Source organism: Balaenoptera acutorostrata, chromosome X (genome assembly GCF_949987535.1).
Source record: "Balaenoptera acutorostrata chromosome X, mBalAcu1.1, whole genome shotgun sequence".
NCBI lineage: Eukaryota > Metazoa > Chordata > Mammalia > Artiodactyla > Balaenopteridae > Balaenoptera > Balaenoptera acutorostrata.
In genome coordinates, this window is record NC_080085.1 from 73,500,884 (window position 1) to 73,528,733 (window position 27,850).

At 38.5% G+C, this 27,850-nt stretch overlaps 1 protein-coding gene across 1 annotated transcript; it reads right to left on the bottom strand.

The window, feature by feature from the left end:
• Positions 1-214: 214 nt before the first annotated feature.
• On the bottom strand, positions 215-26,611 carry SATL1 (spermidine/spermine N1-acetyl transferase like 1). Its single transcript, XM_057537657.1, has 6 exons — positions 26,261-26,611; positions 16,306-16,357; positions 3,292-3,372; positions 2,800-2,901; positions 2,204-2,244; positions 215-328 (listed from the first exon to the last, which is right to left on the bottom strand). The coding sequence occupies exons 1-6, from the start codon at positions 26,609-26,611 to the stop codon at positions 215-217; spliced, it is 741 nt and encodes a 246-aa protein (XP_057393640.1).
• Positions 26,612-27,850: the final 1,239 nt, after the last annotated feature.

Sequence of the window (27,850 nt, forward strand, 5' to 3'; positions counted from 1 at the left end):
GGATCATCAGCTCTGCTACTAGCCATTATTATATTAGTTTGGATAATGGAAAGTTGACTATATCTGTAAAATCTGTTTCAGAGTAAAAGATCTGCTGAAACGAGAGTTTGTTCACTTGTTGTATTGTACAACACTCAAAATCAAACTGCTGTTGGACTCAGGTGACATTTAAATGTTGGAGCCTGTATTGGGGCAATTTGTGATGAGTCATCTTTCACTCTTCCCCTGCCATGTCCATGAGTTCTTCTCTGTTAAACCTGAACAGATGCCTGCCCTCCTCGGAGGAAAGGTCTAAAGCCCCTCGATGAGTGTAGTAGTCAGTAGAAGCCTGGTTCCAAATGACGACCAGAAAGTGCATGCAGTTTCACTGGCTTCTGATGGCTATCTGTTTAAAAACAAATGGAGATTACTGTTACTTGAAAGTATAATCTTCATTAGCACATTTATTTTTTTTTTCAAACATCTTTATTGAAGTATAATTGCCTTACAATAGTGTGTTAGCATCTGCTTTATAACAAAGTGAATCTGTTATACATATACAATATGTTCCCATTTCTCTTCCCTCTTGCATCTCCCTCCCTCCCACCCTCCCCATCCCACCCCTCTAGGTGGTCACAAAGCACCGAGCTGATCTCCCTGTGCTATGCGGCTGCTTCCCACTAGCTATCTATTTTACATTTGGTAGTGTATATATGTCCATGACACTCTCTTACCCTGTCACATCTCACCCCACCCCCTCCCCATATCCTCAAGTCCATTCTCTAGTAGGTCTGTGTCTTTATTCCTGTCTTGCCACTAGGTTCTTCATGGCCTTTTTTTTTTTTCCCTTAGATTCCATATATATGTGTTAGCATACTGTATTTGTTTTTCTCTTTCTGACTTACTTCACTCTGTATGACAGACTCTAACTCCATCCACCTCATTACAAATACCTCCATTTCATTTCTTTTTATGGCTGAGTAATATTCCATTGTATATATGTGCCACATCTTCTTTATCCATTCATCTGTCGATGGACATTTAGGTTGCTTCCATGTCCTGGCTATTGTAAATAGAGCTGCAATGAACATTTTGGTACATGACTCTTTTTGACCTATGGTTTTCTCAGGGTATATGCCCAGTAGTGGGATTGCTGGGTCGTATGGTAGTTCTATTTGTAGTTTTTTAAGGAACCTCCATACTGTTCTCCATAGTGGCTGTATCAATTTACATTCCCACCAACAGTGCAAGAGTGTTCCCTTTCCTCCACACCCTCTCCAGCACTTATTGTTTCTAGATTTTTTGATGATGGCCATTCTGACCGGTGTGAGATGATATCTCATTGTAGTTTTGATTTGCATTTCTCTAATGATTAATGATGTTGAGCATTCTTTCATGTGTCTGTAGGCCATCTGTATATCTTCTTGGGAGAAATGTCTATTTAGATCTTCTGCCCATTTTTGGATTGGGTTGTTCGTTTTTTTGTTATTGAGCTGCATGAGCTGCTTGTAAATCTTGGAGATTAATCCTTTGTCAGTTGCTTCATTTGCAAATATTTTCTCCCATTCTGAGGGTTGTCTTTTGGTCTTGTTTATGGTTTCCTTTGCTGTAGCACATTTATTTTATTAAAGGTCTACTGTATGCAAGGCACTGTGTGTGTGTAAAATACTCCCCAAAAATAATACAATAGTTATCTCTTGGACTTCTCTAAATCTGTAAAAAGAAAAAAAGTCCCGTCAAGTTATAAAATACTTTCTTTAAAAGTCCAAAACACTTTTCCAAAGTCTACTCATTGGTTTTCTATAAATCTACTTCACTATTTTTATTCTTTATTCTATAGAAAAAGTTTACCTAAAATTCTCATGTGTATTTCCAAAATATAAAAGAATCTTTTTATACTGTTCTCATATTCATACGGTAGACCTATTTTATGGGTAAAATTGCCTTCTAATCTCCCTTTTGCTTACTTCTGCTTTGTAGCAAAAAGGTATATAATGTGGTTGTGGGTTATATAGAACACAACTCTTAATTAAACATAACTCAATTATGACCTGTATGAATATCTATTTTGAAGATCCAGTGTAATTAGAATAAAAAATTAAGCATATTTTGAGATTATGTTCAGATGTTAAGATAAATTATCTAAGTTATGCCATGTTAAATAATAACATTTGATGAAGAAAAGGATAGCATATAGAATAATAATACTAACTGTAATATATACGTGACTTAGCCTCTTCAGCATTTCAGCTCCAATACCTAGACCTTTTAAATAGATAATGCAAAATGAAAAAAACATAAGTTGAAAAACTCCATTTAACAAGTTATTTGCTTTACTTTAAACCCTGTATCTGGTTGTTATATATTCGTAATAGCTTGTGTCAAAATTCAACTCATGAATGTTTTTCATATCTCTTTTTCCTAATTGGCATGTGGTTCCAAAGTTAATGGAAAAGATTTTGGATTTACTTTAAAGATCAGTGAAGAGGAAATGTGTCCCTATCACTATCATCTTATCACAGAATATATTTCCTATTCATTTTAGACAAACCAACACAAAATGTAAAAGCACGTTTTTAAACATGAAAATATAGCTTTGATAACTTGGCTTATTCAAGCCTTGATGGGAACTAATAAATCTTTTTCTAATCAGTGATTGAGTCTTCACCATATGCAAGGATAACTAGGATAGTGATCAGGCTCATGAAATAGAAATGAGTTACATAAACTAGCTTAAACACATTTATACTAACTCTCCTTAAATTAAAATATACCATTTTAATTTTTAAAGTATAAGTAATACTATAAGTGTTACTTGACCTCGGTAAGCTTGTATGACATGGAGGTCCTCTAGGTAAAGTAACTTGCCAATCCAGGGGTCGTATGTAAAGTAGTACATGGCAAATCCAACAGTCACTTTGCCTAGGAAGAGGAAAGAGAGGGTATAAAGAGGTTAATGCTTTGAATCTTGTAATGTTCTTTCCTCCAAAATAACTATTAAAGTAATAAAAGCTTGCTGGACAAAATTTCAAGCAATACAGAAATGTAGAAGGTTTAAGTCCTTTATAATACAAACTTTAAGAGATAACCCATCTTTTAACAGTGTGGAGTATATTCTTCCTAAATTTTTTTTCTATGCATTTACAAACATAAGTGCATACCATACATTTTCTCTAAAAAACAAGACTCAATTTATGTACTTACGCTCTTCTCCTCTGCTTAATAGTAGTTATATGCTATCAAACTGTACTTTGTTTTCAGGATAGAGAAAATATACTCTAGATTAAATTGAAAAAGGAAGGTTTATTTTACCTGATGGTTTTTGATGATTGTGTACTTCTGCAATCAAGCAGTAGAAAAGGGGATTGCCCCCAAAGCCACCCCTGAGTACATCTGAAATATCAATTCACATAAAATATGTTAGAAAATTTACAGTAGAGAAAAGGAAGATGGTGGAGTTGGCAGCACCAGAATTCCTTTCTTCACCTATACAACAACTGTACTGGCATAAACTGCCTGAAGTGAATATTTTGGAACACTAGAGTTTATTTGAATACTTACAACTTCCAGAGGACAGCTTGGCTGGTAAACTGCAGTTAATTTTGGCAAAATTCAGCCATCAGCCCAGTGGTGGCTTCCAAGCACACACCCCCCACTCCATCATCTCCTACCTCATCTCATGGCAGACAACTGTAGGGACTGCTGAGACTCCTGAATTGCTGGAGTGGATTGCTACTCTCAATGCTGAGGTGAGGACTTGGAGACTGGCCGCCATTTTTCTAACATCCATCAACTAAAGCAGCTTCCAGGAGATTTAAAGGAGCCACACCAGTTTTGTTAGACATTCAAAAACAACCATGTATACAGGAGAATATAGAAAGCCACCATGCATGATCAGGGAAAGACACAGACTTAGAAAAGACTTTAAAATACCTTTAAACATTTAACTCAGATTGATCTCTGACACAGGCACCCTATAACAATAAAAAACCAGCCAATCCTGGAGAAGCAAGAGAATTTGATTTCAAGAGTTAACACATTATAAGATTAAAATGTCCAGTTTTCAACAACAAAAAATCACAGTGCATACAAAGAAACTGGAAAGTATAGCTCATTCAAAGGAACCAAGTAAATTAACAGAAAACATACCTGAGGAACCCCAGATGTCAGACTTACTAAACAATGACTTTAAAACAACTGTCTTAAAGGTGCTAAAAGAGCTAAAGGGTGACATGCACAAAGATAAAATATATTTTGTATAAACAAAATAGGAATATCAATAAATAGAAATTATAAAAAAAAGAATGCCCATTAAAAAACTCTGAAGTTGAAAAGTATAATAAATGAGAAGTGCACTCTAGGGGTTCAAAATCAGAATTTCTAAGCAAGCAGAAGAAAGAATGAGTTAACTTGAAGATAGGACAATTGAAATTATCAAGTCTGAGGGGAAAAAAAGATGAGGAAAAGCAAAGAGCCTAAGGTATCTGTGGAACACCATCAAATGGACCAAGATACAAATTATGGGACTCTCAGAAGAAGAGAGAGAAAGGAAAAAAGAATATTTGAATAACAACTGAAAACTTCCCAGATTTGATGCAAGACATCAATCTAGAAATCCAAGTTCAACAAACTCCAAGTGGTATAAACCCCAAAAAGTCAACACCAAGACACATAAACTGTTGAAAGACAAAGAGAAAATCTTGAAAGCAGCAAGGCAGAAGTAACTTGTCACATACAATGGATCTTCAGTAGGATTATCATCTGATTTCTCGTCAGAAACCTTGGAAGCCAAAAGGCAGTGGATTGATATACTCAAAGTACTGGGGACAGGGAAGGAGGGGAGAAGTGCAGAAACTTGTCAACCAAGAATTCTACATCCACCAAAACTGTCCTTCAAAAATGAAGGAGAAATTAAGATATCCCCAGACTCACCACCCCCCAAACAAAGAACCTGAGGAAGTTTGTTATCTCCCGACCTGCCCTGCATAAAATGCTAAAAGGAGTCCTTCAGGTTGAAATGGAAGGAAAATAGGTAGTAACTCAAAGCCATATGAAGAAATAAAGATAAAGGTTATGGTGCCTAGTTAAAGGTAAATACATGGGCAATTATAAAGAACTAGTGTTATTTTAAATTTGTTTGTAGTTCTTTTTATTTTCTACATGATTTAAAAGACAAGTGCATAAAATTAGTCATTAATGTGTGTTCTTGGGCACACAATGTATAAAGATGTAATCTGTGACATCAGTAACATAAAAGGGGAATTGACGTGTACAGGAGAAGAGTTTTTGTATGCTATTGAAATCAAGCTAGTATAAATTCAAATTTTATTGTTATAACTTTAAGATGTTAAATGTAATCCCCACAATAACAACAAAGAAAATGTCTATAGAATATACACATAAGGAAATGAGAACATTTTACTACAAAAATCAACTAAATACAAAAGAAGGTAGCAATGTTGGAAATGAAGGACAAAAAACTATATAGAAAACAAATAGGAAAATGTCAGAAGTCCCTCCTTATCAGTAATTACTTTAAATGTAATGGATTAAATGCTCTAATCAAAAGAGAGATTAGCAGAATGAACTTTTAAAAATGATCCAAGGGAGAGGAGCAAGATGGCGGAAGAGTAAGACACGGAGATCACCTTCTTTCCCACAGATACAGTAGAAACACATCTACACGTGGAACTGCTCCTACAGAACACCTACTGAACGCTGGCAGAAGACATCAGACCTCCCAAAAAGCAAGAAAATCCCCATGTACTTGGGTAGGGCAAAAGAAAAAAGAAGTAACAGAGACAAAAGAATTGGGACGGGACCTGCGCCAGTGAGAGGGAGCCGTGAAGGAGGAAAGGTTTCCACACACTAGGAAGCCCCTTCGTGGGCAGAGACTGCGGGTGGCAGAGGGGGGAAGCTTCAGAGCCACGGAGGAGAGCACAGCCACAGGGGTGTGGAGGGCAAAGCGGAGAGATTCCTGCATGGAGGATCGGTGCTGAGTAGCACTCACCAGCCCGAGAGGCTTGTCTGCTCAGCCGCCGGGGCGGGCGGGGCTGGGAGCTGAGGCTCGTGCTTCGGTGCTAGCCGGGAGGGAGTCTGAGAAAAAGTCTGCAGCTGCCGAAGAGTCAAGAGACATTTTCTTGCCTCTTTGTTTCGCAGTGCGCAAGGAGAGGGGATTCAGAGCGCCGCCTTAACGAACTCCAGAGACGGGCGCGAGCCGCGGCTATCAGCGCGGATCCCACAGCAACAGGGGCACAGAGGGAAAAACGGAGAGATTCCCACACAGAGGCTCGGCGCCAAGCAGCACTCACCAGCCCGAGAGGCTTGTCTGCTCACCCGCTGGGGCAAGCAGGGGCTGGGAGCCGAGGCTCGGGCTTCAGTCGGATCGCAGGGAGAGGACTGGGGCTGGTGGCGTGAAACAGCTTGAGGGGGGCTAGTGTGCCACAGCTACCCGGGAGGGAGCCCGAGAAAAAGTCTGCAGCCGCCAAAGAGGCAAGAGACTCTTTCTTGCCTCTTTGTTTCATGGCGCACAAGGAGAGGGGATTCAGAGCGCCGCCTAAATGAACTGCAGACACGGGCGTGAGCTGTTGTTATCAGCGCGGACCCCAGAGGTGGGCGCGAGCTGTGGCTATCAGCGTGGACCCCAGAGGCAGGTGCGAGCCGCGGCTAACAGCACGGAACCCAGAGACAGGCGCGAGCCGCAGTAATCAGCACTGACCCCAGAGACGGGCAGGAGACGCTAGGGTTGCTGCTACCACCACCAAGAAGCCTGTGTGCGAGCGCAGGTCACTCTCCACACCACCCCTCCTGGGAGCCGGTGCAGCTCGCCGCTGCCGGGCTCCCGTGGTCCAGGGACAACTTCCCCGGGAGAACGCACGGTGCGCCTCAGGCTGCTGCAACGTCATGCCGGCCTCTGCCACTGCAGGCTCGGCACACATCCGTACCCCTCCCTCCCCCCGGCCTGAGTGAGCCAGAGCCCCCGAAGCAGCTGCTCCTTTAACCCCATTCTGTCTGGGCGGGGAACGCACGTCCTCAGGTGACCTACATGCAGCGGCGGGTCCAAATCCAAAGCTGAACCCCGGGAGCTCTACGAACAAAGAAGAGAAAGGGAAATCTCTCCCAGCAGCCTCAGAAACAGTGGATTAAAGCTCCACAAACAACTTGATGTGCCTGCATCTGTTGAATACCTGAATAGACAACGAATCATCCCAAATTCAAGAGGTGGACTTTGAGAGCAGGATATATTAATTTTTCCCCTTTTCCTTTTTTTGTGAGTGGATATGTGTATGCTTCTGGGTGAGATTTTGTCTGTATAGCTTTGCTTTCACCATTAGTCCTAGGGTTAGGTCCGTCCGTTTTTTTGTTTTTTTTTTAACTTAAAATTTTTTTTTCCCTAATAAATGTTTTCTTAATAATTTTTTCCTTATTTTCTATTTTCAGAAATTTAAAAAAAATTTAATAATTTTTTTCATATTTTTTATTTTAAAAAATTAAAATTTTTTTCTTAATAAATTTTTTTCTTAATATTTTTTTCTTATTTTTATTATAAAAAATTAATAAATCTATCTTTAAAAATTAAAAAAAAATTTTTTCTGAATACATTTACTCTTAATACTTTTTTTTCTTATTTTTTATTATAATAGCTTTATTTTATTTTATTTTATCCTCTTTCTTTCTTTCATTCTATTTTTTTCTCCCTTATACTCTGAGCTGTGTGGATGAAAGGCTCTTGGTGCTCCACCCATGCATCAGGGCTGTGCCTCTGAGGTGGGAGAGCCAACTTCAGGACACTGGTCCACAAGAGACCTCCCAGCTCCACGTAATACCAAATGGTGAAAATCTCTCAGAGATCTCCATCTCAACATCAAGACCCAGCTTCACTCAACGACCAGCAAGCTACAGTGCTGGACACCCTATGCCAAACAACTAGCAAGACAGGAACACAGCCCCATCCATTAGCAGAGAGGCTGCCTAAAATCATAAGGCCACAGACACCCCAAAACACACCACCAGACGTGGACGTGCCCACCAGAAAGACAAGATCCAACCTCATCCACCAGAACACAGGCACTAGTCCCCTCCACCAGGACGCCTACACAACCCACTGAACCAACCTTAGCCACTGAGGACAGATACCAAAAACAATGGGAACTACGAACCTGCAGCCTGTGAAAAGGAGACCCCAAACACAGTAAGATAAGCAAAATGAGAAGACAAGAAAACACACAGCAGGTGAAGGAGCAGGGTCAAAAAACACCAGACCTAACAAATGAAGAGGAAATAGGCAATCTACCTGTAAAAGAATTCAGAATAATGATAGTAAAGATGATCCAAAATCTTGGAAATAGAATAGACAAAATACAAGAAACATTTAACAAGGATGTAGAAGAACTAAAGAGGAACCAAGCAAAGATGAAAAACACAATAAATGAAATTAAAAATACTCTAGACGAGATCAATAGCAGAATAACTGAGGCAGAAGAACGGATAAGTGACCTGGAAGATAAAATAGTGGAAATAACTACTGCAGAGCACAATAAAGAAAAAAGAATGAAAAGAACTGAGGTCAGTCTCAGAGACCTCTGGGACAACATTAAACGCACCAACATTCGAATTATAGGGGTCCCAGAAGAAGAAGAGAAAAAGAAAGGGACTGAGAAAATATTTGAAGAGATTATAGTTGAAAACTTCCCTAATATGGGAAAGGAAATAGTTAATCAAGTCCTGGAAGAACAGAGAGTCCCATACAGGATAAATCCAAGGAGAAACACGCCAAGACACATATTAATCAAACTATCAAAAATTAAATATAAAGAAAACATATTAAAAGCAGCAAGGGAAAAACAACAAATAACACACAAGGGAATCCCCATAAGGTTAACAGCTGACCTTTCAGCAGAAACTCTGCAAGCCAGAAGGGAGTGGCAGGATATACTTAAAGTGATGAAGGAGAAAAACCTACAACCAAGGTTACTCTAACCAGCAAGGATCTCATTCAGATGTGATGGAGAAATTAAAACCTTTACAGACAAGCAAAAGCTGACAGAGTTCAGCACCACCAAACCAGCTTTACCACAAATGCTAAAGGAACTTCTCTAGGCAAGAAACACAAGAGAAGGAAAACACCTACAAGAACAAACCCAAAACATTTAAGAAAATGGGAATAGGAACATACATATCAATAATTACCTTAAATGTAAATGGATTAAATGCCCCCACCAAAAGACACAGACTGGCTGAATGTATACAAAAACAAGGCCCATATATATGCAGTCTACAAGAGACCCACTTCAGACCTAGAGACACATACAGACTGAAAGTGAGGGGATGGAAAAAGATATTCCATGCAAGTGGAAATCAAAAGAAAGCTGGAGTAGCAATTCTCATATCGGACAAAATAGACTTTAAAATAAAGACTATTACAAGAGACAAAGAAGGACACTATATAATGATCAAGGGATCGATCCAAGAGGAAGGGATAACAATTGTAAATATTTATGCACCCAACATAGGAGCACCTCAATACATAAGGCAAATACTAACAGCCATAACAGGGGCAATCGACAGTAACACAATCATAGTAGGGGACTTTAACACCCCACTTTCACCAATGGACAGATCATCCAAAATGAAAATAAATAAGGAAACACAAGCTTTAAATGATACATTAAACAAGATGGACTTAATTGATATTTATAGGACATTCCACCCAAAAACAACAGAATACACATTTTTCTCAAGTGCTCATGGAACATTCTCCAGGATAGATCATATCTTGGGTCACAAATCAAGCCTTGGTAAATTTAAGAAAATTGAAATCGTATCAAGTATCTCTTCCGACCACAACGCTATGAGACTAGATATCAATTACAGGAAAAGATCTGTAAAAAATACAAACACACGTAGGCTACAGAATACACTACTTAATAACGAAGTGATCACTGAAGAAATCAAAGGGGAAATCAAAAAATACCTAGAAACAAAGGACAATGGAGATACGACGACCCAAAACCTATGGGACGCAGCAAAAGCAGTTTTAAGAGGGAAGTTTATAGCAATACAGTCGTACCTCAAGAAACAGGAAACATCTCGAATAAACAACCTAACCTTGCACCTAAAGCAATTAGAGAAAGAAGAACAAAAAACCCCCAAAGCCAGCAGAAGGAAAGAAATCATAAAGATCAGATCAGAAATAAATGAAAAAGAAATGAAGGAAACAATAGGAAAAATCAATGAAACTAAAAGCTGGTTCTTTGAGAAGATAAACAAAATTGACAAACCATTAGCCAGACTCATCAAGAGAAAAAGGGAGAAGACTCAAATCAATAAAATTAGAAATGAAAAAGGAGAAGTAACCACTGACACTGCAGAAATACAAACGATCGTGAGAGATTACTACAAGCAACTCTATGCCAATAAAATGGACCACTTGGAAGAAATGGACAGATTCTTAGAAATTCACAAACTGCCGAGACTGAACCAGGAAGAAATAGAAAATATGAACAGACCAATCACAAGCACTGAAATTGAAACTGTGATTAAAAATCTTCCAACAAACAGAAGCCCAGGACCAGATGGCTTCACTGGCGAATTCTATCACACATTTAGAGAGGAGCTAACACCTATCTTTCTCAAACTCTTCCAAAATATTGCAGAGGGAGGAACACTCCCCAACTCATTCTACGAGGCCACCATCACCCTGATACCAAAACCAGACAAAGATGTCACAAAGAAATAAAACTACAGGCCAATATCACTGATGAACATAGATGCAAAAATCCTCAACAAAATACTAGCAAACAGAATCCAACAGCATATTAAAAGGATTATACACCATGATCAAGGGGGGTTTATTCTAGGAATGCAAGGATTTTTCAATATATGCAAATCAATCAACGTGATACATCATATTAACAAACTGAAGGAGAAAAACCATATGATCATCTCAATAGATGCAGAGAAAGCTTTCAACAAAACTCAACACCCATTTATGATAAAAGCCCTGCAGAAAGTAGGCATAGAGGGAACTTTCCTCAACATAATAAAGGCCATATATGACAAACCCACAGCCAACATTGTCCTCAATGGTGAAAAACTGAAACCATTTCCACTAAGATCAGGAACAAGACAAGGTTGCCCACTCTCACCACTTTTATTCAACATAGTTTTGGAAGTGTTAGCCACAGCAATCAGAGAAGAAAAAGGAATAAAAGGAATCCAAATCGGAAAAGAAGAAGTAAAGCTGTCACTGTTTGCAGATGACATGATACTATATATAGAGAATCCTAAAACTGCCACCAGAAAACTACTAGAGCTAATCCATGAATTTGGTAAAGTAGCAAGATACAAAATTAATGCACAGAAATCTCTTGCATTCCTATATACTAATGATGAATAATCTGAAAGTGAAATTAAGAAAACACTCCCATTTACCATCGCAACAAAAATAATAAAATATCTAGGAATAAACCTACCTAAGGAGACAAAAGACCTGTATGCAGAAAATTATAGGACACTGATGAAAGAAATTAAAGATGATACAAATAGATGGAGAGATATACCATGTTCTTGGATTGGAAGAATCAACATTGTGAAAATGACTCTACTACCCAACGCAATCTACAGATTCAATGCAATCCCTAGCAAACTACCACAGGCATTTTTCACAGAACTAGAACAAAAAATTTCACAATTTGTATGGAGACACAAACGACCCCGAATAGCCAAAGCAATCTTGAGAACGAAAAATGGAGCTGGGGGAATCAGGCTCCCTGACTTCAGACTATATTACAAAGCTACAGTAATCAAAAGAGTTTGGTACTGGCACAAAAACAGAAATATAGATCAATGGAACAGGATAGAACGCCCAGAGATAAACCCACACACATATGGTCACCTTATCTTTGATAAAGGAGGCAAGCATATACAGTGGAGAAAAGACAGTCTCTTCAATAAGTGGTGCTGGGAAAATTGGACAGGTACATGTAAAAGTATGAAACTAGAACACTCCCTGACACCATACACAAAAATAAACTCAAAATGGATTAAAGACCTAAATGTAAGGCCAGACACTATCAAACTCTTAGAGGAAAACATAGGCAGAACACTCTATGACATAAATTGCAGCAAGATCCTTTTTGACCCAGCTCCTAGAAAAATGGAAATAAAAACACAAATAAACAAATGGGACCTAATGAAACTTAAAAGCTTTTGCACAGCAAAGGAAACCATAAACAAGACCAAAAGACAACCCTCAGAATGGGAGAAAATATTTGCAAATGAAGCAACTGACAAAGGATTAATCTCCAAGATTTGCAAGCAGCTCATGCAGCTCAATAACAAAAAAACAAACAACCCAATCCAAAAATGGGCAGAAGACCTATACAGACATTTCTCCAAAGAAGATATACAGATGGCCAACAGACACATCAAAGAATGCTCAACATCCTTAATCATTAGCGAAATGCAAATCAAAACTACAATGAGGTATCATCTCACACTGGTCAGAATGGCCATCATCAAAAAATCTAGAAACAATAAATGCTGGAGAGGGTGTGGAGAAAAGCGAACCCTCTTGCACTGTTGGTGGGAATGTAAATTGATACAGCCACTATGGAGAACAGTATGGAGGTTCCTTAAAAAACTAAAAATAGAAGTACCATACGACCCAGCAATCCTACTACTAGGCATATACCCTGAGAAAACCATAATTCAAAAAGAGTCATGTACCAAAATATTCATTGCAGCTCTATTTACAATAGCCAGGACATGGAAGCAACCAAAGTGTCCATCATCGGATGAATGGATAAAGAAGGTGTGGCACATATATACAATGGAATATTACTCAGCCATAAAAAGAAATGAAATGGAGGTATTTGTAATGAGGTGGATGGAGTTAGAGTCTGTCATACAGAGTGAAGTAAGTCAGAAAGAGAAAAACAAATACCGTATGCTAACACATATATATGGAATCTAAGGGGAAAAAAAAAGGACATGAAGAACCTAGTGGCAAGGTGGGAATAAAGACACAGACCTACTAAAGAATGGACTTGATGATATGGGGTGGGGGAGGGGTGAGATGTGACAGGGTGAGAGAGTGTCATGGACATATATACACTACCAAATGTAAAATAGATAGCTAGTGGGAAGCAGCCGCATAGCACAGGGAGATCAGCTCGGTGCTTTGTGACCACCTAGAAGGGTGGGATAGGGAGGGTGGGAGGGAGGGAGACGCAAGAGGGAAGAGATATGGGAACATATGTATATGTATAACTGATTCACTTTGTTTTAAAGCAGAAACTAACACACCATTGTAAAGCAATTATACTTCAATAAAGATGTTAAAAAAATTTTAAAAAAATGATCCAACTATATGCTGTCTGTAAGAGTCTTACTTTAGATTAAAAAGAAAAAACGCACAAGAAGGTTGATAGTGAAATGAATGAAAAAGACATTTCATGAAAATAGTAATCAGAAGAAAGCTGGGATGGCTGTACTAATATAAGACAAAATAGACTTTAAGTAAAAAACTCTTACTGCAGAGAAGGATATTGTATAGTGATAGAAGGTTCAATTTTCCAAGAAGATATAACATTTATAAACATTTATGCACCAAACATCAGAGCTCCAAAATATATGAAGCAAATATTGACAGAATTGAAGATAGAAAGAGACAGCTCTAAAATAATACTAGGAAACTTCATTACATCAATTTCAATAATGTACTGAACAAAGAGACCAATGATAAATATGTTAATAGATTATTTGAACAAAACTATAGATCAATTGGACCTAACAGAAATATACAGTGCATCCCACCCAACAACATAATACACATTTTTTCTTGAACTTTCTCTAGGATAGACCATATATTAGGCCAAAAAGCAAGTCTTAATACATTTTGAAAGATTGAAACCATACAAAGTACCTTTTCCAATCACAATGGATTGAAACTAGAAACTGATAGAAGGAAACTAGGAAATTCACAAATATGTGGAAATTAAACAATGCACTCAAACAACTTTGGCTCAAAGTAGAAATAACAAGAGAAATTATAAAACAGAGAGAAATGAGAATGAAAGCAATATATAAAACTTATGGGATGCAATGAAAGAAGTGCTCAGAAGGGAACTTATAGTTGTAAATTCCAACATTAAAAAAGGAAGGGAGGGAGGGAGGGAAAGAAAGAAAGGAAAGAAAAGGAAGAAATAAAGGAAAGAAAGAAAGAAAAAGAAAGGAAGGAAGGAAGGAAAGAAAAAAGGGAAGAAAGGGAAGGAAGGGAAGGAGGGAGGAAGAAAGATCAAGCCGTGACCTAACCTTACACATTTAATTAAAAACTAGAAAAAGGAGTAAGCTAAGCTGAAAGCTAGCAGAAAAAAAAGGCAAATAAATATCTCTTATTAATACAGATGCAAAAATACTCAACAAAATAGCAAATTGAACTCAACAGCATATTAAAAGGATCATTCACTATGACCGTGTGATTCATCCTAGGAACGAAAGGATGGTTCAACATAAGGAAATCAATCAAAGGGGAGAAAAAACACATGACCATCTCGGTGCAGAAAAGGCAATTGACAAAATCCAACACCCTTTTATGATGAAAGCCCTTAGAAAACTAGGGATAGAGGGAAATTCCTCAACATGATAATGGGTACCTATTTTTAAAAAAAGTTTACTTTAATGGTGAGTGACTGAAAGCATTCCCCCTAAGATTAGGAACAAGACAAGGATGCCCACTCTCACCACTGCTATTCAACATTGTACTGGAAGTTATAGCTAGAGCTGTTAGACAAGAAAAAGAAATAAAAGCCATCCAAATTAGAAAGGAAGAGGTAAAATTCTCTCTATTTGCAGATGACATGATCCTACTGATTGACAATCCCAAAGAATCCAAAAGAAAGCTATTAACACTAATAAATTAATTCATTAAAGTTTCAGGCTACAAGATCAACAAACAAAAATCAGTCTTATTTCTATACACCAGCAAAGAACAAACCAAAAAGTACATTTAAAAAGAAATTCCATTTACAATCGCCTCTAAAATAATTAAATACCTAGGAACGAATCTACACAAGGAGGTGAAACACTTGCATACTAAAAACTATAAAACATTGCTGAAAGAAGTTAAAGACCTAAATAAATTAAAAGATATCCCATGTTCATAGGTAAGACTTAACATTGTTAAGATGTCAATAGTACCCAAAGTGATCTAAAGATTCAATGTCGTCCCTATCAAAATTCTAACATCCTTTTTTACAAGAGTGGTAAAGCTGATCCTCAAATTCATTTAGAATTCCAAGTGTATAATTTTATACAGACTTTCCTTGACCTACAATAGGGTTACATCCTGATAAACCCATCATAAGGTGAAAATGTCATAAAAGTCAAAAATGCATTTAGTACACCTAACCTATCAAACATCATAGCTTAGCCTAACCTACCTTAAACCTGCTCAGAGCACTTGCATTAGCCTAGAGTTGGGCAAAATCATCTAACACAAAGCCTATTTTATAATAAAGTGTCAAATATCTCATGTAATTTATTGAATACTAAGTGAAAACAGAATGGTTGTATGGGTACAGAATGGTTGTAAGTGTATCAGTTATTTACCCTCATGATCACATGGCTGACTAGGAGCTGTGGCTCACTGCTGCTACCCAGCATCATAAGAGAGTATCCTATTGCATATAGCTAGCTCAGGAAAAGGACAAAATTCAAAATTTGAGGTACAGTTTCTACTGAATGTGTATTGCTTTATAAAGTCGAAAAATTGTTCAAAGTCGTACATAAGTCAGGGACTGTCTGTACACTTTAATCATCTCTTCTCTCAGTGTTCACATTTCCTGCCTAAAATGTTGCAATTCATCATAAAACACTAGCATTGGGTATTAATATTGCTGGCTCTCAAAATGTAGTAAATATCTTGAAAATAGTTTTAAGTCATTTTGCTTTTATCCATTTCATCCTATCAAGCTACTACTAACATTGGGCATTAAATTATATTGTATTTGACCAACTACACTTCTCATTTTACATTTCCAAAATTAGTTGAAATTTATTGCCACTGCAAAGATGTAAAAGCTCTTAACTATCAATTTCATACTTTAAAAATGAGGAAAATATAAAATAGTGGTGCACTGACAAAGCTATTAAACAATAGCTTTTTATACAAACTTTTGACCTGTATATCTAAATACTATTAATGACAACTTCTTTGTGTACCAAGGACAGCAGTGTCCACATATCTAGGTACAAGTAGTGCTTTGTGCATACATTATGCCATGCTTCTTTTTCTAGCTCTGAAAATACCATAAAACATCTTACCCTTTTCTGTTAACTTCATTGCATCTAGCATGTTTTCACAGGCAGCCAATTCCTGTCAAAGTAGAGAAAACTTTCAGTTTATGGTTTAGTAGAAAAATTTTTTTAATTATTAAAAAAAATTTTTTTTTATTTTTTGGCTGTACTGAGCTCCTTGTGGGATCTTAGTTCCCTGACCAGGGATTGAACATGGGCCACGGCAGTGAAAGTGCCAAGTCCTAACCAGTAGACCACCAGAGAATTCCTAGTAACAAATTCTAAAGATGATAAGCATGAAGCTTTTATTGAGCATTTATTAACATATGATGTCCTGGGTAGTATTAAAAGTGAGTCAGACTTAACTCCAGTCATCTAGAAACTTAAAATCCAAAACAGCATATGCAACAAGAGAATATATATAGAGAAGATTAACTATGTCAATACATCATTCCTGTGAAGGTCAACTGTCTAGGTAACTAGCCTTGAATACAACCAGAAATCAGGAAGTAAAGCCAAAAGTTTTTCTGAGCATTCAAGGTAGATATCACAAAGTCTATGTATTATAAAGCTCATAGACTTTACGGAGAAGTCTGTTGTGTTTGCTTGTGAGGTGTTCTTCCCAATTTAACTTTAGACTCTTGTTTATTTGGCTTTTTAAAATAATTCTACACATTCAAATCAATTCTTCATAGTTTGGATCTCAAGCTTGGAAGGGCAATCCCCACTTTGGGATTATAAAAATAGTCACTTTTGTTCCCTTCTTATTTTTTTTTAAATTTTTTCCAGTTTTATTAAGATATAACTGACATGTAACATTGTATTAGTCCAAGGTGGGCAACGTAATGATTTGATGTATGTATATATTGTGAAATGATTACCACGATAAGGTTAGTTAACATCAATGATCTCACATAGTTACAATTTATTTCTTGTGATGAGAACTTTTAAGATCTACTCTCTTAATAACTTCCAAATATACACTATGGTTTTGTTAACTATAGTCACCATACTGTACATGACATCCCCAGAGCTTATTTATCTTATACCTGGAAACCTTTACCTTTTAACTACCTTCACCCATTTCCCCCACCCCTACCTCTCCCCTCTAGCAAGCACCAATCTGTTTTAAATTCCTTATATTAATTTTATTAATTTAGTTTTGTTTGTGTGTGTGTATGTAAGAAGTAAGGTGGAATTTCACCTTTATCTTTTTCTCCCAGTTATCCCAACACTGTTTATTTAATAACCCATCTTTTATTAACTGACTTGAAGTGTCCATTTTATCATGTACTACATTCTCATATATACTGAACAGAATTTCTGGACTCTCCATTCTGTTCCAATGATCTATCTCTGCATCTATGGTAATAGATTACCATAGTATTTTAATTACTTACAGCTTTATAATATCTGATAGGGATCATCTCCCCTCATCACTCTTCTTTTTGGAATTTTTCTAGAAACAGTCACATGTTTAATCTTCCATGTGAAAATTTGGGGATTTTGACTGGAATTGCATTAAATTTATAATGGAAAAAATGTATAAAATATATAAGGAAGACAGCAAGGGCCAGATTATGTACAGCATTGCTAAGAAATTTGGATTTTATTCTCAGTACAACCAGAGCCCAATGGAATTTGAGCATCTTGACTGCTGTTTTGAGCACCTTCCCTAAGACACTGTATGCTCTTTGAGGGCAGGGGCTATAATTTAATAATCTGATATCCTTTATAGTACTTAGCACATGGCCTTCCCCTAGTATGCACTCAATGTTTGCATAAAGAACAAAAATCAGATATTAATAGTACACAGTCCTTCTTATGGATCACCAATGGTCCAAAAACCACAGTTTGAGAACCACCATAATAAAAGGCTTTAAATGGAAAGTCTGGTAAGCAAGAAGTTATAGCTGCCTAGCCATAAAGTGACTAGATCCCCAAATAATGCTGTGGTGTGGTGATTAAGAATAGGATAAAACAGATTCATACAAAGGATGGTTGGAAGAATTTTAGTGGCAGGACAGTAAGTAAAACCTGCAAAATACTCAGTTAAGGAATGAGTATTTATATATATGAGTTTTATATATATGTGTGTAATATATATATGTATATATATATATATATATATATATATATTACACATATATATGTAGATGGAAACAGTTTGTAGATGGCAAACTCTCGTAAATCCCTTGCAAAGCAAAGAGAGAATGCTTTGAAAACTTATCAATGAACAGGAGTTAGGGTGAATGGACATGTATGTATCAGAGAATAACATCCCAAAGCTAATTAATCATTATATTCATGTCTATGATACAGAGTAATTTAGCTTTTCTATTATTTTTCTACAGTGAACATTCATTAGAATTATTTCCAAGAAACATCTAGTGTATATTCAGGTACATGAGGCAAATTCAAAAGTAAATGTGGCTAGGAACTTCACAGATACAGGTTCACCGAACTCGGAGAATCTAGTGATATATTTTTCCCTTGGTGATAACAATGGGCACTGTTTGGAAAGATAAGGAAGGTAAGTTTTCTGGATAGAAAGATTCACTGTTGTTCAATAATAAATTTATTAATTGCCAACTGGGTGTCAGATACTAAGCTAAGAAAAAAAAACCTTTAAAATTATTTTCTACCTGGAAAAATGTGCTTCTAGAATAATTAACATGTTGGGCATAGTATTTTGATTGATGACCTAGTCATGTGGATTAATGCCAGTTAGAGAAATGATGTGGGAGCTTTTGGGGATAGAATAGAATGGAAGGCATGGGAAGATAGATAACCCAGTTCTTACAGATCTGTAACCAGGCCTAGCATCATTTCAACAGATAGATTTCAGTAGAAAACTTCTGGTATTTTATTTTGTCCATTAAAATACATGCTCTGATCAAAGGGAACAGAAACTTGGCCTAATTTAAATTATATACATATATATGTGGAAACAGTTCCATTACAAAACTCTTTTCCAAGTTTTCCTTACCTATAACCTGTGCCTTGTTCCAGCCACATATTTACTCCTTTAAAAAATCTAGGCTACTGCTTTTATATGGACTTTTATATGGAATTGTTTAGGTTGTGCATTACATACATGATTGCCTTGAGTGCCACAGAACTTCAGCACAGTAGCTGAAGTATGGCTAATAGTTTATCACCTTTACTGCACTGGGATGATTTCCAGGAAAATCATTTAAATGAATTTTAAATCAGAAATTTTTAACCCTGCTCCTTGGACTTCTGGGAGGCTATCTGTGGATGGGCTTCAGGAGTCAAAGAACAGTCTGAAATTATATGGAAAATTTGTTGTGGACAAATATTGTTTCCTGGGCAGTCAATCATTAGCTTCTACATGTAGGTGTGGTCTTCAAAGCAAGAGGCCCTACCCTAAAATCTTAGCCATTAATACCTGAAATTCTATCACTGACAGGTCATTCATTTGAGTTAAGCATTCCTTTTATCAAAGATCCTCTTTTAAAGTTAAAATTGAGGAGAAGTCAAGATGGCAGAATAGGAGGACATGAAATTCATTGCTCCTCACAAGTACATCAAGAATACATCTACAAATGGAACAGTTCTCATAGACCACCTGCTGAACATTAGCGGAAGACTTTGGACACCTAAAAGGACAAGAAAATCCCCTCACAACTGGGTAGGATGAAAGGAAGAAGAAAAAAAGGAAAAAGGAATCAAAACAGGGACCGGCAACCCTGGTGGGAAGCTGAAAGTGAGGGGAGGTCCCCACGCTCAGATAAACTCCCTCATGGTGGGGAAAGCAGCTAGGACAGAAAAGGACATTCAGGGGATCAAAGGAGAATGCAGTAGATGGTCTGTGGAAGGCAGGACAAAGTAAGAACTGCACGCATGGCCTACACAGCAGCTCTGCACATTCCAGCCTGAGTCATAAGTTACCTGTTGCGAAGGGGGGCTGTGTGTTGGAAAGTGAGGTTTGGAGCGTGGACCCAGGGAGGGGACAGCTGTTGGCTGTGAAAAGACAGCCTGAAGGGACAGAGTAAGGAGCTCCACAGCCAGGAAAGTCTGCAGAAAAAGCCCGGGACACCATAGAAGCAAGGCATCATTGCTGAGTGGCGTGCAAGGGGCGGAGCCACAATTACAACCCTTTTCCCACCTGCTGGCTTCTTCAGCCTCCACAGCCACTGGGAGAGTCACCCATCTGAGCAACCTTGCCCGCCCCTCAAGCCAAGGCCTCCTCCACCCGTGTAGGCTCTGGGGACCTGAGCGCTGCCCATCCCAAAGCCTCCTTGGGAATCAGCCCTGGGCACCCCTGCCTGAAATGGGAATCCACCAAAGCTGATGGGGGCTGAGTGCTAAAGCATGGGGTTAAGAAAGCAGATCCAGGGACAGGACCAATGTTGGCTGTGCATATATAACAAAGGGGATGGGAGTGAGGGGCTCCACAGGTTGAATGCCCCTAGAGGAAGCATGGTCTACCTAGGAAACAAGGCTCCATTGTTGAGTGGCATGCAAGGGGTCAGGGCCACCACTGCCTCCACATGCCAGCCCCTGCCTCAGCAGGCACTGGGAGGGATTCCCACAAGAGCGAGCACACCCCAGTCTGTTGCAACAGTCTATGCAGCCGCAGGCAATTCACACACACCCCAGTTGTGGCCGCTGTGCCCCTCCCCGGCCTAAGTGAGTAAGTGTGCCCCAATCAGCCGCTGCTTTCAATTCCTCTCACCAGGGAAAGAAACAGGCACCTGAGGGTGGTGCACACGCAGAGGTGGGGCTAAAACCAAAGCTGAGCACCAGGGGTGGTGTGACTAAGGAAGAGGAATGGAAATCTCTCCATGCAGCTGCACAAGCTGAGAATTAAATCCCCAAGATCAGCTTGGTAAACCCTGCATCTGTGGAGTATGTGGATGGACAAAAAGTGCTCTCACAACTGAGTCTGTTCTAGCTTTAGCAGCAGTGGACTTTGGGGGAAAGTACACACAGGAGTTGGGCCAGCCCAGAGTCTGAGCTGCCCCCACAGTGCCCACAGCAGGTCCAGAGACCTAAGTAGAGGTATTGGAGGGCCTCCTGGGGAGGCAGGGGTTGGCTCTGGCTCACTGTGGGAGTAAGAACACTGACAGCAGAGAGCCTAGGAAAATATTATTATTACTATTTCATTTTGTTCAGTTGTGGTTGTTTTTATTATTTATTATTATTTATTCTATAAAAAATTTTAATATATTTTTTGATTTTTCTATTTTTACTTTACTTTTTTGTGGTTTTGTGTTTATTTTTGGTTTTGTTCTTTGTTTTTTATATTTTTTTGATCATTTTTATGTATTTGTTTTGTGTTTGCTTTTTTTTTTTAGTTTGCTTTCTGTTTTTGTTTTCTTCTTCATTTTTTGTTCTTGTTCATTTAGTCCTTATTGACTATTCTCATTTTTTAATTCTTTTGTATGTTTGTTCTCTTGTTTTTTTTAATTTTCTTTTAATTTTTCTGTGTGTATGTAGTGTTGTTATTGCTGCTGTTTGTTTGCTGTTGTTTTTGCTATTTGTCTTGGGTTTTGTTTGTCTGTTGGTTTTCTTTTCTTTTCTTTCCTTTTTCTCTGGCCACACTGTGCAGCTTGCAGGCTCTTGGTTCCTTGGCCAGTGGCTGGGTCTGAGCCTCCAGAGTGGAGCGCCAAGTCCAGGACACTGGACTGCCAGAGAATTTCTGGCCCCAGGCAATATTACTCAGCATGCACACTCCTGGAGGAGTCCATGTCAACATCAAGACCCAACCCCACACAACTGCCTGCAGGCTCCAGCACAAGACACCTCATGCCAAACAACCAGCAAGACAGGAACACAGCCCCAGCCATCAGCAGACAGGCTGCCTAAAGTCGTACTAAGCTCACAGACACTCCAAAACACACCACTTGACACGGCCCTGCCCTTCAGAGGGAAAAGACTCAGCTCCACCCACCAGAGTGCAGGTACCAGTCCCTCACACCAGGAAGCCTACACAAGCCCCTGGAGCAACCTCACTCACCAGGGGGCAGACAACAGAAGCAAGAGGAACTATGACCCTACAGCCTGCAGAAGGAGACCATAAACACAACAGGTTAGACAAAATGAAACAACAGAGAAATATGTTGCAGACAAAGGAGCAAGGTAAATCCCACAAGGCCAAATAAACAAAGAGGAAATGGGCAATCTACCTGAAAAAGAATTCAGAATAATGACAGTAAAGATGTTCCAAGATCTCAGAAAGAGAATGGAGGCATGGATCGAGAAGACACAAGAAATGTTTAACAAGGACCTAGAAGAACTAAAGAACAAAATATGAGTGATGAACAACACAATAACTGAAATGAAAGATACACTAGAAGGAATCAACAGCAGAATAACTGAGGCAGAAGAACCAATAAGTAAGCTGGAAGAGAGAATGGTGGAAATAACTGCTGAGGAGCAGAATAAAGAAAAAAGAATGAAAGGTAATGAAGACAGTCTAAGAGACCTCTGGGACAACATTAAACAACCAACATTCGCATTATAGGGGTACCAGAGGGAGAAGAGAAAGAACCTGAGAAAGTACTTGAAGAGATAATAGCTGAAAACTTCCCTAACATGGGAAAGGAAACAGTCACCCAAATCCAGTAAGGGCAGAGAGTCCCAGGCAGGATAAACCTAAGGAGGAACACACCGAGACACATAGTAATCAAATTGACAAAAATTAAAGATAAAGAAAAAATATTGAAAGCAACAAGGGAATAGCAACAAATAATGTACAAAAGAACTCTAATATGGTCATCAGGTGATTTCTCAGCAGAAACTCTGCAGGCCAGAAGGGAGTGACATGATATATTCAAATTGACAAAAGGGAAAAACCTAAAACCAAGAATACTCTACCCAGCAACGTTCTCATTCAGATTTGAAGGAGAAATCAAAAGCTTTACAGACAAGCAAAAGCTAAGACAATTGAGCACCACCAATCCAGCTTTACAACAAATGCTAAAGGAACTTCTCTAGGCAGGAAACACAAGAGAAGGAAAAGACCTACAAGAAAAAACCCATGACAATTAAGAAAATGGTAATAGGAACATACATATCGATAATTACCTTAAATGTAAATGGATTAAAGGCTCCAACCAAAAGACACAGACTAGCTGAATGGATCCAAAAACAATACTCATATATATGCTGTCTCCAAGAGACCCACTTCAGACCTAGGGACACACACAGACTGAAAGTGAGGGGATGGAAAAAGATATTCCAAGCAAATGGGAATCAAAAGAAAGCTGGAGTAGCAATACTCATATCAGACAAAATAGACTTTAAAATAAAGACTATTACAAGAGACAAGGAAGGACACTACATAATGATCAAGTGATCAACCCAAGAGGAAGATAATTGTAAATATTTATGCAACCAACATAGGAGCACTTCAATACATAAAGCAAATGCTAGTAGCCATAAAACGGGAAACTGACAGTAACACAATAATAGTGGGAGACATTAACACCCCACTTACACCAATTAACAGATCACCCGGACAGAAAATAAAAAAGGAAACACAAGCTTTAAATGACACAATAGACCAAATAGATTTAATTGATATTTATAAGACATTCCACCCAAAAGTGGCAGAATACACTTTCTTCTCAAGTGCTCATGGAACATTCTCCAGGATAGATCACATCTTGGGTCAGCAATCAAACCTCTGTAAATTTAAGAAAATTGAAATCGTTTCAAGCATCTTTTCTGACCACAATGTTATGAGATTAGAAGTCAATTACAGGAAAAACAAAAACTGTAAAAAATACAAATACATGGAGGCTAAACAATACGCTACTAAATAACCAAGAGATCACTGAAGAAATCAAAGAGGAAATCAAAACATACCCAGAAAAAAAATGACAAAAACACACGATGGCTCAAAACCTATGGGATGCAACAAAAGCAGTTCTAAGCGGGAAGTTTATTGCAGTACAATCCTACCTCAAGAAACTAGAAAAATCTCAAATAAACAACTGAATATTACACCTAAAGCAACTAGAGAAAGGAGAACAAAAGAAAAACCCCGAAGTTAGTAGAAGGAAAGAAATCATAAAGATCACAGTAGAAATAAATGAAATAGAAATGAAGACAACAATAGCAAAGATCAATAAAACTAAAAGCTGGTTCTTTGAGAAGATAAAAAAAATTGATAAACCTTTAGCCAGACTCATCAAGAAAAAAAGGGAGAGGACTCAAATCAATAAAATTAGAGATGAAAAAGAAGAATTTACAACGGACACCACAGAAATACGAAGGATCATAAGAGACTACTACAAGAAACTATATGCCAATTAAATGGACAACCTGGAAGAAATGGACACATTCTTAGAAAAGTACAACCTTCCAAGACTGAACCAGGAAGGAACAGAAAATATGATGAACAGACTATTCACAAGTACTGAAATTGAAATTGTGATTAAATATCTTCCAGCAAACAAAAGTCCAGGACCAGATGGCTTCACAGGCAAATTCTATCAAACATTGAGAGAAGAGCTAACACTTATCCTTCTCAAACTCTTCCAAAATTTAACAGAGGGAGGAACACTCCCAAACTCATTCTACGAGGCCACCATCACCCTGATACCAAAACCAGACAAAGATGTCACAAAAAAAAAATTAGAGGCCAATATCACTGATGAACATAGACACAAAAATCCTCAACAAAATACTAGCAAACAGAATCCAATGACACATTAATGGGATCGTACACCTTGAACAAGTGGGGTTTATCCCAAGGATGCAAGGATTCTTCAATATATGCAAATCGATCAATGTGATATACCATATTAAAAAATTGAAGAATAAAAACCATATGATCATCTCATTAGATGCAGAAAAAGCTCTTGACAAAATTCAACACCCATTTATGATAAAAAAAAAAAAACTCTCCAGCAAGTGGGCATAGATGGAACCTAACTCAACATAATAAAGCCCATATATGGCAAACCCACAGCAAACATCATTCTCAATGGTGAAAAACTGAAAGAATTTCCTCTAAGATCAGGAACAAGACAAGGATATCCACTCTCACCACTGTTATTCAACACAGTTTAGGAAGCCCTAGCCACAGCAATCAGAGAAGAAAAAGAAATAAAATGAATCCAAATTGGAAAAGAAGAACTAAAACTGTCACTGTTTGCAGATGACATGATACTATACATAGAAAATTCTAAAGATGCTACCAGAAAACTACTAGAGCCAATCAATGAATGCAGTAAAGTCACAGGATGCAAAATTAATATACAGAAAACTCTTGCATTCCTATACACTAACAATGAAAGATTGGAAAGAGAAATTAAGGAAACATTCCCATTTACCATTGCAACAAAAAGAATAAAATACCTAGGGCTACCTAAGGAGGCAAAAGACCTGTACTCAGAAAATTATGATACTGATGAAAGAAATCAAAGATGACACAAACAGATGGAGAGATATACCATGTTCTTGGATTGGAAGAATCAATTTTGTGAAAATGATTATACTACCCAAAGCAATCTACAGAGTCAATGCAATCCCTATCAAATTACCAATGGCATTTTTCACAGAACTAGAACAAAAAATTTTACAATTTGTATGGAAACACAAAAGACCCCGAATAGCCAAAGCAATCTTGAGAACGAAAAATGGAGCTGGAGGAATCAGGCTCCCTGACTTCAGACTATACTACAAAGCTACAGGAATCAAGACACTATGGTACTGGCACAAAAACAGAAATATAGCTCAATGGAACAGGACAGAAAGCCCAGAGGTAAACCCACATACCTATGGTCACCTAATCTATGACAAAGAAGGCAAAAATATACAATGGAGAAAAGACAGACTCTTCAATAAGTGGTGCTGAGAAAACTGGACAGGTACATGTAAAAGAATGAAATTAGAACACTCCCTAACACCATACACAAAAATAAACTCAAAATGGATTAAAGGCCAGGCACTATAAAACTCTTTGAGGAAAACATAGGCAGTTTCGAGCCTCCACAGGTCTTACTCGGAAAGAATTCACACTTGGTTGCCTCATGCTTGATTGTCTCCTGCCTGTTTGGCTCATGCATGTTTGGCTTGTGCCTGATTGGCTTGGGCCTGGTTGACTTGTGCTGGATTGGCTCGGGCATGGTTGCCTCATGCCTGGCTGACTCATGATTGATTGGCTTGGGCCTGGTTGCCTCATGCCTTGTTGATTCGTGCTGGATTGGCTTGGGCATGGTTGCCTCATACCTGGTTCACTCATGCTAGATTGGCTCGGGTCTGGTTGCAGTTGACTCATGCCTGATTGACTCAGGCCTGGCTGACTTGTGCTTGATTGGGTCGTGCTTGATTGGCTCACGACTGTTTGCCTCATGCCTAGTTGACTCAGGCCTGCATGCATGTGCCAGGTTGCCTCATGCTTATTTGGCACAGGCCTAGTTGCCTCGTGCCTGGTTGACCCAGTTGGTTAGTGTCAGGTTGGCTTGTACTTGATTGGTTCATGTCCAATTGGTTCATACCAAGTAAGATCGTGCCTGGCTGGTTCATGTCTGGTAAGCTTGATTGATTCATACCCAGTTGATTAGTGTCTGGTTGGCTGAGGGCTATTTGGCTTAGAACTAGTTGGTGGATGATGGTTTGGCAGATGACTGGTTGGCCAATGGCTAAGTGCCTTCATGTAACAGGAGCCCTTAACTACAGTGCTGTGGTGGGAGGCTGTAGGATGTTTCTATTTTATCTCAACTTGATTCGTTCTTCGAGATACCCTTCTATCAAGATGAGAATGGGAAAAATAAAGGAGTGCTACCTAAAGAAGATTATTGATGCCTCCGATTTGCTGGAGTTGACCTCACCAGCTATCACAGCTGTAGGCTTGGCTGGGTTTCAGGTTGTCATCTGGCCTTTCCCTGCCAACAGGCTGGTAGTGAGGGGAAGAAGAAAATGACCCTGGGAGAGTATTACTGCCTCACCACCTTGCACCATCACTGCGTCACAGTGATGAAGTCACAATGCCTTTATTTACGTGTGTACGTGCTCCCCCACGTGGTGGGAAAGGGGCGAGGCAGGGGCCGCTACACCACTTTATTTCCTCCTCCCAAGAGCTTAAGAGGCTGAAGCAAAAAGCTGGGAGGAATCTCAGAGCATATGCTTGACACTCACCCTGAGAGTGTCCACTGTTTTAACCAACAAATGTAAGGATATTTGCCCTAACCCTTTCTGTTTTCCCCATGCCCCAGCCCTGAAATAATTCACTTCCTATTTCTGTTCTGACTTCCACTTATTACCTTTTCCCCACACCATAGAAAATAGAATGCTTAAAAGTGTTCTCCTATTGAGGTGCTCAAGTCCCTAATGAAGAAAATATTTCTTTACAAATAATGAAGAATAACTATGGCTACTATTTATTGAGTTATTTTATGACCTAGGTTCAGTGGGAGGCACTTTACATTTTGTCATTCAATTCCACAGCAACCCTATTATCCCCAATTCTAAGGAAACCGATTCAAAAGGTTTGGCAACCTAACCAAGACCTGAACAGTTGGCAAAGAGCCTGAATTCAGACCCACGTCTATCTGATTCCAATTCCACGGTTTTTACCATCACACTATCCTGC